Source organism: Antrostomus carolinensis, unplaced genomic scaffold (assembly GCF_000700745.2).
Source record: "Antrostomus carolinensis isolate BGI_N321 unplaced genomic scaffold, ASM70074v2 scaffold34883, whole genome shotgun sequence".
Taxonomy (NCBI): Eukaryota; Metazoa; Chordata; class Aves; order Caprimulgiformes; family Caprimulgidae; genus Antrostomus; species Antrostomus carolinensis.
Genome location: NW_010307850.1, coordinates 42,502 through 54,794, shown reverse-complemented (window position 1 = coordinate 54,794; position 12,293 = coordinate 42,502). Strand labels below are relative to the sequence as shown.

Sequence of the window (12,293 nt, the reverse complement as noted above, 5' to 3'; positions counted from 1 at the left end):
TCCCCAACATTCTGTGATTCTGTGATCCCCACAAATACTAGGAAGTACATTTTTGTACTGAAAGTGTATATTCGGTGCTGTTGTCAGTCTAACACAAGTTGGTTATTAATCATCTCCTGATTCTCTTCAGGTGAAGGGTTATGTGAGCAGGGGCCACCAGGTCCTCCAGGAATTCCAGGACAACAAGGCTTTACAGGGGAGCGAGGTCAAAAAGGTGCAGTGTCACAGCTATCTTATTTTTTCTCTTTTTTTTTAAAGCTTGCAAAACAGTGTAAATCCTGCATTAAATAAAGATAAACAATGTCTCTTCCCAATAGAATTTAGTGCAGATATTTTCTGTTTCTGAGTAAGAAAGCTTTTTTGTTTGAGTCTAGGATAGTCCCTCATCTAGTGTTTAATTACAGGAATCTCAAAGTGGCTGAGGGTAGAACCAACACTAGGGCCTAGCATGCATCATGGAACTTCAGTTTTATGATTACCTTCCAGGTCGATAGAGCTAAGTGCTTTGTAACAGTAGGTGCCAACTCTATGTGAAAAAGTTTTATACTTACTTCATTAATAAATTTTACATATTTTATGGAAAGCAACATTGAAATTAAAAATGCAAGATTCCTAATTTGAGTTGGTCAATCTACAATGAGTTTGTTTGTTTGGTAAGCAAAAGAAAGACATCTTTAATGTGTATCCTTGTTTCCAAAAAGACAACCTTGCAATGAGGATGCTGATATGGGTAAGTGAGAATCTTTTCCTAGCTCAACCATGGACATCCTAGATGACTTTGGTCGTCTCACTTTATTTTGTACTCTTTCAAACAGAAGTCTTTTTTCTCATGGATATTGTAAGGATTAATTAATTAACCTAAATGAAGTGCTTAAATACTACGTTGACAAATGTCAGAAAAGTCTGTACATGAAGGAAATTCCTAAGCTTCTTGAAACCATTCTTTTTTTTTTTTTTCCTTTTTTTTTTTAATTAAATAAGTTTAGCCTATTATCAAATCAATGAAACATTCCAGTATTTATTTTGCACTCTTGGAATTTAACTAAAGTTTGGGATTTTGTTATATGTATTTTAGAGTTGTAGTTTGAAGTGTCAAGTACCTACTTTAGAAGAGGACTCATGGGGAAAACCTTCTAATATTTAAGCAATCATATAATTACCTGAAATAGTCATTTTGGACTTGGTATTATAGATCAGTAGCAAGAAAACAATTGCTGTTGTGCTGAATGCTCTTGGTGTTTTCTAAGATCTGATGCTCAAGTATGCTTTCCCAATGCAAACGTTTTTAGGTGATCAAGGAGACACATGCTTCAATTGCATAGGAACTGGAGTGACTGGGCCTCCTGGGGAAAGAGGACCACCAGGACCTCCAGGTAGTCCAGGTAAGGCTGTTGTCTTCGCTATTTTGCCTAATATATTCTATAAAGTCACTTTTGTATCTGAGTATCTGTGTATGATGCTAATGATATTTGTGTTAAAAATTCACAGTTGCAAGCTCCAGTATATAGCTGGTGCATGTCCTCTTTTGCAGAGCTGGGGAGCGTTAGGAAGAAACAGGCTGGATACATGTAAAACAATCAGTCATTTTTTAAAATCTAGTCTTTTAAAAAAAATTATCTGATCAAAGACAGACTTGCAAGCATTCTGCATATTAAAGATTTATGGTCTGCTATAGATTTAGCTGAAATAAAGAAATTAACTTCTACTGCTTGCTATTCCTGAAATGACAGAGGAGCTGGAGCTTTTTTAGTGTGACATTTTTTGGCACTACTGATTTAATGTAGAGTTGCAAATTTTGTTCTGCTCAAATAAAATCAAGCTCTCCAAAAAAGACTGACTAAACCTTGCCTGCTTTTAAAGTAACTTAGCTACTATCTTATGCAAACAGCATGCTTGATATTTACAGCTTCTACAGTTTTGTGTTTTTCTTTTATGTTTTTCTGCACTACTCAGGTTCTCCTGGATTTCCTGGACCAAAAGGTGAAAAGGGCCTTCCTGGATTAACTGGCCTTGTAGGGCCACCAGTAAGTGGTGGTGTTATGTTCTGGTGGGAAAAATAGTGTCTCGTTTGTCTGGCAGGTTTGGTAGATCTGTGCACAGTAGATATGAATTCTTGTCTAATCTTTTTTTTTTTTTTTTGTCCATAACTAGCTTGAATGCATAATTCTTGTGCCAAACTCAGAGAGGAAATGAAAGAAAAACTAAAATGCTTTTTCCCCCACCTCAGGGATTTCCAGGGTCCCCAGGTGCTCCTGGGAAACCTGGTCCTAAAGGAGAACCAGGGGATGTCCTGACTTCTCCAAGAATGAAAGGTGACAAAGGAGACCCTGGCTTCCCAGGACCTCCAGGTCTTCCTGGCATTGATGGCACTCCTGGACGAGATGGACTGCCAGGTCCACCTGGCCCTAAGGGGGAACCGGTGAGTTCCATTTTATGCTGTCTCTGATTGGACAGATGTTTTAGGAAGTCCTGGATGAATTTGACATAGTGCAGATTAAGAGGACTGGCAAATACACTTTTTTTCTGAATGTAACTAACAGTAATTCTCTTTGATAGATGCCAATCTAGTGATGATACACAGAGGTACTCCCCAAGTCTGTCAATGCCTCTAAAAAAAAGCTGAGACTTCTCTTGGGTAGTGTCAGATGGTCCTTTCTGCCATTGTCTGCATATCACCTATGTAGTGTGGAGAATTAAGTAGCCAGGTTTAGACCTTATCTCTACCATGTTAGTAAGACATAAGCAGCCAATGGCCTTGAGAGCTAGAAGGTTGGAAACTGCCAAAGAGTTTAAAAAAAAAAAAAGCAATGAAACACTTTACTCCTTTTCTAGTAAATACATGTTTCTCTTTCCCATCCTGCTTTTTGTTTTTTCAGGGCAGTGTTGCATTCAAAGGAGAAATGGGTATCCCAGGTGATCCAGGAATACCAGGTCTTCCTGGAGACAAAGGCCTTCCTGGACCTCCTGGTTTTGGTCCACAAGGTTCACCTGGTGAAAAGGGCATCCAAGGTGTATCAGGCCGTCCAGGGCCTCCTGGAGTTCCTGGTGAGTTGGTCTCTGTGTGCTATTGAACAAAAGCTGTAAAATCAAGTTTTATCCTTTTGCTTTGGATAGTTCTCAGAACATAATGCTGCTTTTAAGCTTTTCCCAAAGGTGTTGTAAGACCTAGTATTGATAAGCTCCCATACTGAAGGTCATGACAGGATCACAAAGTGAGCAGAATTTATGCTATGTTACTATAGGCACCTCACTCACCCTTCTGCTCTGACCCCTAGAGAAGCTTCTCCTTTTCGACTGACTATAGTGGAAATGCATTGTAATTACCATCTGGCTTATGCTTGATAATACTGCAACTACAACAGTTTTTGAAAACAAAGATTTGCTTTGAACAAATTTGCTTTTGTTACTTTCTTGTCAACTACACAGATCCTGGTCAAGCTGTGCTGATGTCAGCTATGGAAAATACTACTCATAATGGTACCTAGGAGGAAGCTAAAAAAATAACATTTCAAGAAAACTCTCTTAACATTAAACAATGCCTCTAAGCCTATAATTGTTGTATGGGGTTCAGGGGCAGATAGCTTATTGGGTGAAGTCTTGCTGGTGTTGAAGGTTTTTGTAAGCTTGGGATGTAGCTAGAATCTTTTTCTGCTCAAAGAGAAACAGAAAAAAAAACTCCTACTGAGTAATACATATTTCTTACTTTTGTTTTTAGGTCCAAAAGGTGACCCTGGCCAGACTATTACAGAACCAGGACTTCCAGGCCCCCCTGGTCCTCCAGGAAGAAATGGTGACCCAGGTCTTCCAGGTAAAGCAGCAACTAGATATCCAGGGAATTCCAAGAGCTTTTTATTCTGACTGAATCTTGATAATTATGTTGATTTTCTTTTTACAGGAGATCCTGGTCAGCCAGGTCAGCGTGGCTTACCAGGCATCCCAGGTGCAAAGGGAGAGCCAGGTATTCCTGGCATTGGACTTCCAGGTCCACCAGGCCCAAAAGGTATGTTTGCAGCCATGTTATTGCATTGTACTGGCTGGAAGAGGGGACATAGAGGGTTCTGTCTCTTCACTTTTTCCTAATGAGTTGATTTCTGTCTCTAGAATCCTTTAAAAAAATAGTTTGTCTCGAATTTATACATCTTTGTAATAATTTCAGAAGTATCAGGAAAAAAACCTGTCGAGTTCTTATCCTCTGTTACCTGTACTGCTCCTTCATGGTAGCAAACATTTTTCAGTAAACCAAAGACACAAAAGTAAATAGGTGAAACTTTGGGAAACTATGAAAGTTTGACCTTGAATCAATAACTGATCTCCAAATGTTGCTTAAAGATGTTAATGTTTCTGTTGTGAACTGTTTGTAATTTTGTTAGATCACATAGCATGGGGAGTGCCCTCCTCTGAGAGGAGTCCCAGAGATCCTCTGCGGCAGAGACAGTACACTCAAAAATTATCTCAACCAAACGGGTACCCCTCAAGTATGTTGGAGCCAGCAGAGAACCCCTTTTCAGAGATTACTTGTCATGGGCCCTAAGCATTTCTGTAAGACTTGTTCTAACACTCTGTGCTGTCCTCTCCTCTGCTGCCCTAACCTCCATATCATGTGTAGGTTTCCCAGGGACTCCAGGCCCCCCCGGAGCTCCAGGAACTCCAGGTCGCCCTGGTCTAGATGGACCTCCTGGACCACCTGGTTTTCCAGGACAGAAGGTCTGTATTTGCTTGTTTAGTATAAAACCTCACTTTCTCAGGGGTTTTTCTGCATCAGTGGGAAGTCGGTGGGGAGGATTTCAACTCTTGTTGTCAGCTTTTGATGGCAAGGAAGTCATATTCTCTACTTGAGGTTTGAGTGAGGGTAGGAAAAAAGAAATTTGAGGTGTAAGATAGTGGGTATTTTTTGTTTGCTACTTTAACATTTTAAGGAGAGGCTAAACTTAAGAGAAATTCCTTTTAAAAAAATTGTTAATTTGTTACAGGGGGATCGTGGATTTGGAGTTCCAGGACCACCTGGACCCCCAGGACCACCAGGGACAAAAGGAGTTCAAGGACCTAAAGGTGATCCTGGCTTCCCAGGCAACCCTGGTCTCCCAGGACGGGCAGGTTTTGATGGAACTCCAGGGTCCAAAGGTATGGAGAACTTTCCTCTTTTCTGTTTCCTATTAAACTTTAAATAATGTAGATGTGCTGAGAGTCATGTGGCAGTTAAATACAAGCAATCCTGACTCTAGAGCAGTTACTTCAGGGTCCATTTTTCCAAATCAGGCAGCACTTGTGTAAATTAAAGCTTGTGTTCTCAAAAGACAAGCAAGCAAGCAGGTAAATACCAATCTGTGGGTCAGTATCTAGAAGTCTGTATTCTAACGACAAATCATGTTAATGTGGGAATAAAAGTTTTTCAATAGAATAATTGTCATTTAGATGCACTGTGCTTCAACATGCAGAGGGTTGGCAAGTCACAAATTCCTTCTGTTAATCGTTGTCTGTATTGAACTGCAGAACATGCCTGGTTTGCTGGAGAGCATCTGTTGAGTTTGATGTTGGAGGGTGATGCAATAACATGTCTCTGTGTAAGCTAGAAATGTAAACTGCATGCATTCCACACAGAGTGAGGATAAATCTCTGGCTTTCAGAAATAGCCTCTGAAGTGTGTTTTTTCCTGTGTCAAATCTATATTTGTTTGCATGCAAGGACAAGATTTCAAGTACAATGTCCAGGCACTCTGCTTCTGAAAGCAAGTATCTCTGAACTGAGTTCACTATTTAACTAAACAAGAGTGTTCTTCTAGGTGACCCTGGACCAAGTGGACCACCAGGACTCCCAGGCCCACCAGGCATCCCTGGCATTGGTGGTCAAGGTCCACCTGGATCTCCAGGACCTCCAGGTCCTGTTGGCCCCCCAGGTAAAACTCCCATGAATTGTACCCTCAGGTTATTTCTATCATACAGTAAGCAGGTACACAGGACACTGAAGGTCTCACTGAACAGATAGGCAAGGAAAGATAGAGATTTCACGTCTATTAGCTTGGCTGTTTTGCCAGTCAAGTGGGCAAAACTTGGTACATCATGTTTTTTACTGAAATCAGAAGTGGAATTACATTCAGCTCTGCCATTTGCAGAATTTAGGTCTCAAGGGTGTAAAAGCCCACTTTGGAAGAGACTTGGAGCCTCAGCAGAAATTCTAGGAAGTATTGTGCACAGATATCAACAAAATCTCTCTGAAAAGGTTTAACACAATACTCTTCAGGGCAAGGCAGAAAGGAACACAGTGTCAGTGCAGAGGTTTTGGGGATGCAGAAGAGGAGGAAAGCTGTCTTTAGCTGCCTGTACTGTGCTGTCATTATATTGCTTTCAAATAGCAAGATGGTTCTTAAATTCCAAAGCAGTTTTCTAGCTTACCAAACTGTATTCCAAACTCACTGGGTAAGAAGTATTTTTAAATAACTTTTTTACATTGTTGTCTAGAAAATTACTTTCTGTTTTGGGAAAAAAGGAGTCAAACTCAGTCCATTATACAATGTTATTTGTCCTCCCCCTTACTTACATGGTGAGTGCAAAATCAAGGGAGTAATTCAAGTTCTCCCTGATGTGGCTAGGCACTTCTTTTTTTTTCCCCCAAATGGAAGCTGAAGCACAATTTAACTCAGTTAATGTGGAAAGGAAGAAAGCATGAGTCTTCCAAACTAGCTGGTTCATTATTTTGTAGAGGAGAGAATGTTCTCCAAGTAGTGATGTGATACTGTTTTAACAAAAGCCTCTCAGTAAAAGAGGTCATATACATTCATCTTGTCATAAGAACACCTGGAAAAGAGCTTTAGAATTTGTCTTACAGAAGCCTCTGAATTCTGTGGTTCCTGATTCCCTCACACACTTTTTTTCTGCAAACCCAGCAAGTTTTATGAGTCCTGATAGGTTCAAAGTAGATTGATGAAGTAGAATCTAAAGATAGTGACAATTAAGAATATGTCTTCCAAGGGAGTTTGATTGTCTTTGTCTAAAATGACTGGTGACTGATGAAGATGTGAACTCGTTCCATCTCTGTGCACAAAGGGTACATGTGCATGCATGCACATCGTTCTATTCACAAAGTTTGTTTAGGGAAATTCCTTTTCCCCTTCATTCAGTGAATGTGCTTGCTGTGCACCAGCTCCTGATGTCGCAAACGTGTGGCAGTCACCACAGTGAGAACATTCTCTGTGGACTTGAGCATGTCTGCCTGAAACACTTCAAAACCCATCTGGTTCTTGCCATGCCTGTATGACTGTTCACATTGCATGTTCGTGAACTGCACTTCGTGAATGTGTTTGTATGCCAGCGCTAGGACTGGCGCTGTTTGCAATGCATGCTGAAAAATTCATGGTCACCTGTAAGATCATTGATCGCAAATTGGTTGATCATATTCAGGTCTTTATGAACTGTGAGCTCAAATTCAGCAAAGTGCTTAACTTGAAGGTAGGCAAGCACTTGAGTATGTAGGCCCAGGGAGTTTGAGTTTTACTCACATACATAAAGTGTGGGTCACTTTTAAGTGTATTTTTTCACAAGTTTCCCAGTGGGGAAAGGAATGTGTGGTCAAAGCACTAGCAAGCCTTGAATGTGTCCAATGTTAAGAACTAAAGACACAAGGGGTCTGGACAATGTGCACAGAAGTTCCCTGAGCCAACAGGCAGGTCCTCTGCCTGGCTTACTGTGCTCACTACAGTGTTCTGAACCTGTGATTGCACTTGAGGCTGAACTGAAACAGAGGGCAACACAGGTGTGTATTTGGGGTGGGATATATTAATATGGGATTGAATGTTTCATCCAATGCATGTTCTTTTGTCTTCCTGTAACACCATCTCTTCTGGTATTAGCCAGAATTTGATTTCATGCAATCACTGATTTATTCTATACAATACCAATTTTGACAAATGCACAGTTATTACTAGATTTGAAATGCTTATATTCACTCTTCGTGTCTGTACTGACTAATAATTGTGGCTACTAACAGCATGGTGGCTCTGAAGGTCTCACTTGAGAAGTCCTTTTTATTTCTCTTGTCACTGCTGTTCCTCTGTTTTGTGCAGACTGCCTTATGTTCCAATCTCCTATCCCTTGTTTGTTTTACTAGGCTGTTTTGATTCTATTCCTTTATGCAACATTAGGGGAAAGTTTCTGGGGCTCTGTTTTTCAGGTAATTTGGAAAACTCTTAAAAGGATTTCCCTGCTCAGAATTTCCTTTCTCTGCACCACCATTTCTTCAAACAGTTTGCAGTAACTCAACATTCTTCTTTTTTTGAATATGTAACAAATTACTTTAGAATCCATTGTTTTGTCTGTATTGTTCTAATTACAATACAGTTATGTTTTTGAGAACTAGAAATTCAATTAGAATTAGTTTCTATCTAAAAAAGTATCTTTACCATTCTAGATAATGGAGTTTGTCCTATTACTGAGTTGTGTATTATTTCCTCTCTCTTTTCCCCCCCCCCCCTCCCTTGCTGATAGAGACCCCTTAAACACAGAGCATGTGCAGTCTCTATCCATTCTCTGGTACTGTTTTTTCTCTGCAAAGTAAGCAGTTCCAGGCACATGACACCATAGGTTAATGCAGTGATAAGCTGCTGTAAAAGAGGCGCATGCTTATCACTAAATCTTAAGTCTACAGCCTGTGCAGTCAAGAAAACCTGATCTGCCTTTGTAGTGTGCAAAGAACACATCATTACATCACTGCATCACTCCTAAACTGGTTCCTGCAGTTGAGAGCAGAGGTCACAATTACAGAGTTAGAGTAATACTGCCTTGTAGTTTGTTATGAGGTCTTGGCATGCTGTTGTCATAATCTCAGTAGACTATGCTAGGGCATGAAACATGCAATATACGATCTCTGTAGGTGTAGCAATGTAAATTTGTGTAATAGAAGAATAAAAAAATATATTTAGAGGTTTTTTGTGTTTTCAAGAGGAAGCATCTTTTGAAAATTTCTATTTGAAGGGATTTACCAGAATGTGATGCAGATCAAGAAGCTGATTGGTAGGATGTACTCTGGTGTTCAGAAAAAGTCCAGGCCAGTATCTACTAATGTCAGTTTTGTGTGAGAAACAGTTCAGAAAAAGCTTGTTCTCCAGTTATGAAGAGAATACTAGGCAAGCAAAAAGGGAAAAATAATTTATTTTTTTAAATGTACCATCAATATTTGAAAATATCTCACTGAGTTTCTTGTTTCTGCATACAGTGGTGGCTGCACTGTGAAAAAGACCTCCAAGTTTCCTTGCAGTCTGGTTTCTCTTAACTGCATTGGTGTTGTGTTTCTTGTACGTAGTTCTGTTTTCAGTAACTTTAGGATAGTTTTTTTTTTTCTTTGTTCTAATCTGTATGTGCTTTATTTTGTTTCCTAACTTAACGACTATTACAACTCCTTACTGCTACCTGTCTCAACTTCCTGATGAGCTCTAACTCGTTGGCTTTTGAACCTCAGGTTCCCCAGGTACTGTGGTTTCTTTACCAAAGCCTTTTCTTAACTTCAGATTTAATAATAATCCTTATTTGTCAGCTACATTTCCAGAGTGAGCATCTCTGCTGATACAGTGCACTGGAGGGAAACAAGCTGTCTGCTTGCTTCAGCAGTGCCTCGAGCTCAGTATCATTAGCGTTAAACAATCTTAAGTGTATTTTGACAATTCATACTTTTCATTGAGGGAAATGTAATGCAATGCAGAATTTTGCTATCCTTCAAAAATATTAAGCTGATGTTATCTTAGAATGTAGTAAAATTGAATCATTAATGGAAATATACTTGTAAGATTCTCAATATTTAATGATAAAATACAAACCAGTCTAATCAAGCTTGGGTTTTTGTTTTATTAATCAGACTTAAGGAGTTCTTGAAGAGAGTTGTTGTTTTCCTTTTGAGATTTTTTTGAATTGCATTTGCTGCAACTTGGTAAATTTTTAGTAATGCTTCTCTTCAGGAGAAGATGGCCTTATAAAACCTGGAAGCCATTAAAAAATAAATGGCTTTAGAAGAATTGCAGGGTTTCTATCAGTGCTAGGAATGGACTGCAGATGAAACTTAGCTATTCCTACAGTACTATGCCCAGAGACACAGATCTCAGCCTTGCCTTAGTTTTTGATAAAAAATTGTGTCTTAACAACATTGTCTAGGGTTGCAGGGCATTCCAGGGGAGAAAGGAGATCCAGGTCCTCCAGGCTTCGACGTTCCTGGTCCTCCAGGTGATCGAGGATCTCCAGGATATCCAGGACCCCCTGGTCTCCCAGGGCCTCAGGGTTCACCTGGACCACCTGGCCGGGATGGAATACCTGGATTTCCAGGTAAGTTCACATATTTACCTGTGGACAAAGACCAAACTGTAGTTACAGATGGATGCTCTTTATACTTGGGCATGCCAGCTTAATGAGCTTTGATATTTATCCTATGTATTTAAAGTTGGATATATGTAACCATTACATCTCATACTTATTCAGTTAAGATAGTCTGTTTTGCCCTCTAGAATAGAAATCTCAAAAGTGAATTTTGAGAATCTCTGTCTTTGGATAGAGGAGGCAATACATTAGATTCTAAAAGTCATGTATTCCTAGTTGTCTTTTTGGCTTTCGATAAATTGAAGTTTGCTTTCAAACAAGTATTTATTTTTCAAACCGGGGAACTAAGCTTATTGGAGGTATAAATATGCTTTCTAACAAAAAGAAGGGTGGACTGCAAATTTTCTTCTTAACTGTGGAATATTTGGCACAATTTTCAAGTGTCATTTTATCTGATTTAGATCTATACAAAAATGAGTGCTTGTAATTCCCTTAAAACAGGCTGTATATGCATGTGCTGGTTAATAAATACCACATAGATGCAGGGAAGTAAAAGTTAGGTACTGATAGGTTTTGAATTTTTGTTCAGAATGACAATGGCGATTCAATTCATTTAGGTGCCAAAGGCGAGATGGGTGTCATGGGAGCTCCTGGTCCTCCAGGGCCTCCAGGAACTCCTGGAAGAAATGGCCTGCCTGGCTTGAAAGGTAATGTTTATTTTTATCCACCCCTGAAGAGAACACAGAATCCTGTTTTCCATGTGCTGTGTGGAAGAGGATTTGTAATACTAACATCTAGATCTTCATTACTGAGATCTGCTTAGGTTATCTTCTTTTGACAGTGCTGATGTTCAGAATTGCTTTGCAGTTTTAAGCCATAGCATTCAGTCACTCTTTTCAATTGATGTCATGAAATGTTAGCTATTTTTAAAACATTGCCTTTGGATTGATGCATTAAAGGAGAGCAATATTTCTGAAGTATGTTGTAAAGTCTGCTTTAAGCAACAGAAATAAGAAGATCAGTAGCTTTGGGTTATGGACTCATCCAGAATCAGCTCTACACATCTCACAGAGAAGCTATTCTATCCACATTTTCCAAACCCCCTTGTTGGAGATTAATTTTTAAAGAGTTTGGTAGAAGAAAAACCCACTGATCTTCCTAGAACAAGGAGGCTGTGCATCCAAAGCTGCTGTATCTGTTGCAACTCCTTGGTGCTAGCGGCACAGTGTGGTGGGGCTCTGGGAGCTCTCTCTTGATGTGGGTCATAGAGACAGCTGCTTCCTCTGAGCTGGGCTGGCCAGAGCTGACAAACTGCAGCATCCAGCTGTCCCCACGCAGTTCACTCACTCAACTTTGTTCCAGGGCTTAAGATGCTGTGGAGAACCTTGCAGAAACTGACTGATCATTTAGTGAATTCCAACTTCATTAATAAATCGTGGATTCCCTATGTAAGTAAAAGCATTACAAATATATTAGCCTACATTAAGGATTATATTTTTTTTCTCTTTTGTTGTTTGTACCTACTATAGGTAATACTGGATTACCTGGTCCACCAGGGTCTCCTGGACCAGTAGGTCAGAAAGGCATCAAAGGCGAAGCAGGCCTCCCAGGTCCACCTGGAAAAGTTGATCCAAAACAGCTAGGAGCAAAAGGAGAAAAAGGCGAGCCAGGTGTTCCAGGTACAGAATTTAGCATGTGGGTCCAGGGAGGTAGTTTGTCCTCTACAGATAACAGTGACCTATAACTGAATCCATTACAGTTCATTCTTTCTTACAGAAAAAAATAAACTCAAAATATAGATGTGGCTTAAGGTTTTCTTATTTCAAGCTTTTTTTTTAAGTGGTTCCATGACCAAGTTATTCTGTATGGTTAGTGTGCAGCGTCCTTGCTCATTAACTCTTACTATTATTTGGCACATGACAATATTGTGATAGCACTAAGGTGCTCTCAGCAGGATTACGATTCAGTCTTCTAGGTGTTATTCCTAAACATGATGAGAGA

The 12,293-nt window shown here is 39.7% G+C and overlaps 1 protein-coding gene across 1 annotated transcript in view; it reads left to right on the top strand.

Annotated features, from left to right (window-relative positions):
• Positions 1–130: 130 nt before the first annotated feature.
• COL4A5 (collagen type IV alpha 5 chain) overlaps positions 131–12,293 on the top strand; it is a gene marked incomplete at its 5' end in the record, with an annotated part of 33,718 nt that continues 21,555 nt past the window's right edge. The window contains 14 exons of the mRNA XM_029084406.1: positions 131–214; positions 1,290–1,382; positions 1,954–2,024; positions 2,228–2,419; positions 2,877–3,045; positions 3,716–3,808; positions 3,896–4,000; positions 4,607–4,704; positions 4,971–5,121; positions 5,780–5,893; positions 9,448–9,456; positions 10,134–10,301; positions 10,910–10,999; positions 11,822–11,971. Coding sequence (XP_028940239.1) covers positions 131–214; positions 1,290–1,382; positions 1,954–2,024; positions 2,228–2,419; positions 2,877–3,045; positions 3,716–3,808; positions 3,896–4,000; positions 4,607–4,704; positions 4,971–5,121; positions 5,780–5,893; positions 9,448–9,456; positions 10,134–10,301; positions 10,910–10,999; positions 11,822–11,971 — 1,587 coding nt within the window. The remainder of the gene's footprint in view (positions 215–1,289; positions 1,383–1,953; positions 2,025–2,227; positions 2,420–2,876; positions 3,046–3,715; positions 3,809–3,895; positions 4,001–4,606; positions 4,705–4,970; positions 5,122–5,779; positions 5,894–9,447; positions 9,457–10,133; positions 10,302–10,909; positions 11,000–11,821; positions 11,972–12,293) is intronic.